The sequence below is a fragment of the Triticum dicoccoides genome, chromosome 2A, assembly GCF_002162155.2.
Source record: "Triticum dicoccoides isolate Atlit2015 ecotype Zavitan chromosome 2A, WEW_v2.0, whole genome shotgun sequence".
NCBI lineage: Eukaryota > Viridiplantae > Streptophyta > Magnoliopsida > Poales > Poaceae > Triticum > Triticum dicoccoides.
The window spans coordinates 173,324,972-173,331,662 of record NC_041382.1 but is presented as its reverse complement, the minus strand read 5'-3'; the positions used below and the strand labels follow the sequence as shown (position 1 = coordinate 173,331,662).

Below are 6,691 nucleotides of genomic sequence, written 5' to 3'. Positions count from 1 at the left end.
CTGAATCACTCAGCTCCCCCCTCTCTCTCTGTGTTGTTTCTCACAACATACAGAAGTACACAGGCTGTTTTGGTGACTTGCTTTCTCACACAGCCAAAGCCATTTCTCTTATTGATGCACTTACCTTACAAAGATGGCATACCTATTTATAGGCTACATGAACTGACCTTGACTAATACAGCTCAGAAGTAGCTAGCTTCCTTGCATACTAAGATAACTAGTAATCTAACTTCCTTGCATACTATGATATAGCTGGACTTGCATATGTTTAAGATAACGACAAGATTAATTCTAACAATTACTCCCTCCGGTCCTTTTTAGTCTGCATATAATGGAAACTTATAGGAAAAGGTATCAACACTCACAATGCCAAATCAATGTTTTTAGATTTATTATGAAATGTAGTTTCATGGAATATATATTTGGTATTGTATATGTTGATATATTTTAATATATATTTGGTCAAACTTTGTATAGTTTGACTTAACACAAATCTAATACGCGGACTAAAAAGGACCGGAGGGAGTACAATGAACACATGTGCACTTGTGCACCTTGTGTTTTCATCTTGTTTCTTACCTCATGCAAGCAGTTTTCTATTTTTGGTCCTACGTTAACAGTTTCGGAAACAACCAACTGTTTGTTCCACTCTTGGTAAAACATGATGTAATGATTATATTCTTAATCAATAGGTGACAAGCAAGGTCCATCCCCTCAAGAAAATCCGTGGACCTGACCCAAATTACAAGGACATCTGCTTTGCGGGTGCTGGAAGGTGACTTCCGGATGATCATAACAATTATTTATTTTCGTTAGCAATTCTTCTGATGTTCTCAGCAACATTCATATGGAGCTGTAATATGCATCACTTTACTTCCAGGAACGTCTCCCAGTTATCAGAGGTATTTCCAAAGGTTGACATGGTATTTGGAAATGGACAGAAGCTCTCACTTTCACCTGAAAATTATTTATTCCGGGTAAATCATGAAGTTATAATATTTTAATCCAATTAAGGCAGCATTTGTTTACTTTGCCTGTTGGCGCTGTCCGCTGATGCTGTGTCTCCAATTTTGAAATAAAGCACTCCAAAGTCGAAGGGGCTTATTGCCTGGGTGTGTTCCAAAATGGGAAAGATCCAACAACTCTATTAGGTGGTAAGGCACTAAACTCTAGTAGTAGTTTCAAGAACATCGTGCACTTTGCTGTTGGTCCTCTTGGACAAATTACTGTGCAGTTTATCCACCCATATTGCTAGTTTGGTACTGGATAGTTAAACAATGTATTTCCTATTTCCGTATTGACTTATAAAGTACACGTGCTTACTAGATTCGTGCATTAGGATCATAACTGGAAAACATTTTATGCCATCCATCTGTAACACTTTCTGATTTTGTCATCCTGGACATGAAAATGATTAGTAGTGTATGCTGAATAATAGAAGGCAGGTAGACAGGTACTATAACCAGCTTATGCACTTATGTGTGATGAGGATTTGATTTGAAACTTGGGGAATTGTATTAGATGATTATTTTGATGCCATCCATATGTAACACTATCTAAGCACTGCTATGCATACATCACTTCTCCATCCAATTTTGGTACAATAGATCAAATTGCTGTTTGATTCCCATCATATTCCTGATCAGTGCTGTTCAAAGTTAGTGTTGTAACTAAATCAGACATCACCTATTGTACACACAGACAGAGTACTTCCATTCTGATCTTTTCTTCTTTGACATAAAAATGATTAGCAGTATATGCTGAATAATGAAATGATTAACTAAATGACACATGTATTCTAACTACTTATGCACTTGTGTGCGATGAAAATTCGATTCGAGAATTAAATGATTAACACATGTATTCTAACTACTTATACACTTGTGTGCGATGAAAATTCGATTCGAGAATTAAATGATTAACTTGGGGAATTGTATAACTTGGGAAACTGTGGATGACAATGGGTTTAGAATTAGAATAAAACGAAGACCCTATCGAACAAATAGAGGAAAGGGCGGTAAGGGGAAATAGTAAAGTCTAAGCGACATATGGCACGGAAAGGAAATCCAATTTCGGTAAGACTTGATCTGAATCGTTACAATCTGACCTGCTTTTTTATGCTAGCTTTTCTTGGCATAACTACTTCAGTCCATTCAGTAGTCTACTCATGCAAGCTGAAATTTGTAGCAACATATCTGGTGATCATAAAAACTCCTTTTGTGAATAATAAGGCAAACCAGCCCTGTTTCCTCAAAGAAAGGGAACATGCGATTCTTCTTAACTTGTTATGCTTACAAGGAAACCAGAAACTAGCTAGGACAGTGTCACTTCCAGATTTCAGCGAACTTGGAGCCATGGATTTATGTAGTGAACATGCAGAAGTTGAGCCTACGCCCTATGGGTGAAGCTTCCTGCAATGGTCGTCGGAGGTTGAAACTGACACAAAATATGGGACAAATATCTCTAATGACAGGAATAATAGCTGTTATAATAGAACTTAGCTGCTATATGTTCTCATGTTAGTCACCATTTTCTTCTACAGTGAGTGATATGCATCTTGATTCACTCATAAGTGAAAGTGCATCCATTTTTTAGACATTTTTGTTTATTTGTATCGTTAGGAACATGATAACATACTTCGTTTTCGTTCATTTGGAAACCTGCCCTTATGAATAGCTAACACAATGTTCTCTGTCAGGAATCGTTGTACGTAATACCCTTGTAACCTATGACCGCCACAATGAAAAGATTGGATTTTGGAAAACTAACTGTTCAGAGTTGTGGGAGAGACTCCAGAGTGGTGGGGCTCCTTCACCAGCTCCTTCAAGTGATCCAGGTTCACAAGCAGATTTATCGCCAGCTCCTGCTCCAAGTGGTTTGCCAGGTTTGTGCCTTATTACTCTGTTTATTTTGCACGTCTTATTCGCTGAATGATGAACGTATATTAGTTGTTTGTCGACTCATAGGTGCTAATTTGGGAGTATCATCTTTTTGCTTGCATGGTTGGGAAGCTATTTGATGCTTTCAAGTCCCAAATTTTATAGGGCTTTATATTTTGTGATAAATGAGGCAGTTTCTCAACCTGCCTCTTTAAAGGTTTTATCTATCCACAGTTTATTTGATATTGTATGTACACATGATTTATCATATCTGTGATTTCTTTGCTTGCAGAATATGATGTTGGTCTCATCGCTGTTTATATGTCGATAAATGTTACGTATCCAAACCTGAAACCTCACCTACATGAGTTGGCTGAGCTGTTGGCTAAAGAGCTGGAGATAGATTCCAGTCAGGTAAGGATAAAATATAGTATGACAATGCTATGATCATGCTAGTTATGTTTGCAGAATGCTTCCTTTTTGAAGGAGTAAGAACAACTGTTCTTGGAATTTACTTGATTTTGCTCTATTTTATAGTTCTTCATGGCGATTTGGCTGAAGTTACTCTTTTATTTTTATAGGTACGACTTATGAATGTTACTGGGCAGGGAAACTCTACTCTAATCAGATGGGACATTTTCCCAGCTGGATCTTCTAATTCTATGTCTAATGCAACAGCAATGGTATCATCCACTCTTTTGTGGACTATTTCAGTTTTCTTCTTCTTTGCAAAATGATTAATCATTTGCTTTGATATATGATAGGGTATCATTTATCGGCTGACTCAACATCATGTTCAGTTGCCTGAACATCTTGGCAGTTATCAGTTACTCGAGTGGAATGTGCAGCAACCTGTATCGAGAAGGTGAGAAAATGCATTTGTGCTATTCGTACCTTGCCCGATATATATTCACATATTCTAATTCGGCCATTCCTTAATTCAGAAGAAGTTTAGTTCATTTAGAATAAATATAATATGTTTACCTGAAATGACCATGCAACATCTCTTTAACATGTATCGTGGCTTAAAAGGTCACAAGAAATACAAAAAGGAAGTTACCGCCTTACCGGGACACATAATGGAAGTTAACAAGTCACAAAATAACGTTTGATAATGTCTGTAATGGCTTCAATATTTGGTACTACATTGCAGCTATCATAACATTAATCTGTACCATTGTCATTCTTCTTGTCTTGGAAGATAAGCTCTAGTGCATAATATTGTTCTGCAATGGTGAATATGAAAAGAGATATAAAGTTGCCGAGGATTGCCAAATACCATTGTCCATTGGCACTGCTTATTTAAGGAATATCCTGTGGGGCTGTTTGCAAGAATGGTATTTGTCTGTGAAGTTCCGATATTTAAGTTAATTTGAACTAAATACCAATTTTTGACCAAGAAACCCCTCTTTCAAACAAGCCTAATGGCGATATTTTGTACTACATCTACATTTTCATTTTATGTGCTCCCGAATAGTATCTTTCGTCTTCATTTACATTCTATATGAAGCGATTTCCTTGAATTGTGTTTTGATGGTGCTATATGATTCACATTTTATTGTCTTGCAGACATTTGACATTGCATCATAATTTGTTACAGGTCATGGTTGCAGGAACATGTTGTCTCCATACTGGTTGGAGTCTTGCTAGTTGTTTTCCTGTCTTTATCGGCCTTTTTAGGACTGTATCTCTGGAGAAAGAAATTTAGAGGTCAAGCTGCATATAGACCTGTGGGCTCAGTGGGGCCTGAGCAAGAACTCCAACCGCTATAATATTGGAGCTCTTTGACTGGGCAACAAATAGGTAATTCTTTGGTAGGGATACTATTATGTGGGCTACCATATTGCGGCGGTACACATCTGCTGTTGGAGTAGCCCTTTTCCTTTGTATGTAACACAAAGCATCTAGCTTACAGAAGAAGCACATGATGACATGACTTGTTGGTTCAAAACTTAGAGAATTAGTTCATAAACTATCTAGCAATTCAGATCAAGAGCTCCCTCTTGAGGCTTACTGTAGAAGAAGGTTTTGTTCATGTAATGTAGATTAAATAGAATAGACCAGACACAAATCACACTGGTGGATGCAATGTTGTAATATCTATTTGATAAGAGCCGAAAACCTTTTTTTGCTTCAGCTTGAGGATACTACTCCATACTAAGAGTTGTCTAGAATTGACAAAACTGTTACCTTCATTTTTTTTTTCCGAGAGTACGCATCGCTTATGCGTACCATATCTTTATAGAAGAGAAAATGTTTACAATAGACGACAGAACAATTGCAAGCTGATTGCTAGGGCCAACACCAGCAAAGATACAAGTGCTACTCTGTCACAATATCTTTATAGAAGAGGAGGAAATGTTCACATTAGACGCCAGAACAATCACAAGCTGATTGCTAGGGCCAACACCACACCAAAGATACAAGGGCTACCCTCTCACAAAATTACTAGTTCTCCTATGCACCTCCATGCAGAGATTGTACTTGGCCACAATCCTTCTGACCAATACAGCCTCATGAGCCTGTGAGGGAAATTGGAGAAAGCACTAGTGTTTCTTTTCTTCCATAGCTCCCAACAGATGATCATGAACAGGGAGTCAAAATCTCGTTAAGGCGACAGGGCATAGGTCCCTGGCATGAATCTACCAGTTTAAAAGAGAAGCATGCCCAACATACGTACCTGGCATAGACACACTGAATGAGCAGGTGGTTCGCGGTGTCTTGGTCTTGCAGGCATAGGTAGCAAGACGCCATGTTATCCTGGAGCCCATGCCTCGCTCGCTGATCGGACTTCTAGATGCAAAATTGCAGAGCAAGCCACATGAAGATCTTGTGAGCTTTCCACAACCAAGGTGCAGCAAAATTCGTGGAGCCGTGACATAACATGCCATAGCTGAGTAAACAGGAGATTTGCTCCAGGTCTAAGAGAACACATCCTCGTGACCCCGCAAAAAAAAAGAAAAAAAAACACATCCTCATGGTTGGTATCTACTTTGATCTCCCACACCTTATCCCACAGTTTGATGTAGTGGATCAGAGCACACATGCTTAGAACGCCACCAATATTGCCGTGGCCCAGGTGTCGTTGGGGAGCCCATCGGCCACTAGTCTGCTCTTGATCTTCCTAGTCACAACTTTGATCCAAACCAGCCGGATGATCTTGCAATGACCTCCAATCTACCGATCTTTCCAAAAGAGGTTTTTTCGGCCATTGCCCACTTGCACCCTAGCTGTAGAAGATGGCATTGGCTTTGAGGTTCGGGATAAGTTTGAGACCATGCCATGGCTTGGATGGATCCGTGCGGCGCATCCACTCCCATCGGGCACGCACGGCAAGGCCATGCCGCTCAGGTTTCTCATTCCCAACCCACCTGTTATCTTGGGCTTACAAACTTGTGTCCAAGCGACCAAACATTTTACTCCTTGAACTTCATCAGTGCTAACCCAGAAGAAGGATTGAAGCCACTTGTCAAGATGTTGTAGGACTCATTTAGGGGCGTCCGAGATGAGGGGGTGATGTGTTGGCCTAGCAGTTAGGAAAGAGTCAACCAACACCAACCTCCCAGCCCCGGTGATTAGCCCACGTTGCCAAGGTGGAGCACATTTCATGATGGAGTCCAACAATGATTGTCACTCGTTCTTGGTCAGCTGTCTTAAAGCCAAAAGTAGCCGAAGATACTTGCACAGAAAGGTCCCAATTGGGCAGCCTAAGATGCTGGTAGCCTTCTCCTCATCGTCGGCGCACCCTCTGATCATGATAATCGAGGACTTGTTGCAGTTGATTCTAAGCCCTGAAGCCTCCCCAAACAGAT

At 39.8% G+C, this 6,691-nt stretch overlaps 1 protein-coding gene across 1 annotated transcript in view; it reads left to right on the top strand.

The window, feature by feature from the left end:
• Nucleotides 1–5,026, top strand: part of LOC119354046 (aspartic proteinase 39-like) — an 8,980-nt gene extending 3,954 nt beyond the window's left edge. The window contains exons 5-12 of the mRNA XM_037620749.1: nt 693–775; nt 881–977; nt 1,082–1,154; nt 2,699–2,884; nt 3,172–3,293; nt 3,461–3,562; nt 3,644–3,744; nt 4,480–5,026. Of these exons, the coding sequence (XP_037476646.1) occupies nt 693–775; nt 881–977; nt 1,082–1,154; nt 2,699–2,884; nt 3,172–3,293; nt 3,461–3,562; nt 3,644–3,744; nt 4,480–4,651 (936 nt within the window). The 3' untranslated portion in view covers nt 4,652–5,026. The remainder of the gene's footprint in view (nt 1–692; nt 776–880; nt 978–1,081; nt 1,155–2,698; nt 2,885–3,171; nt 3,294–3,460; nt 3,563–3,643; nt 3,745–4,479) is intronic.
• The last annotated feature ends 1,665 nt before the right edge of the window (nt 5,027–6,691 follow it).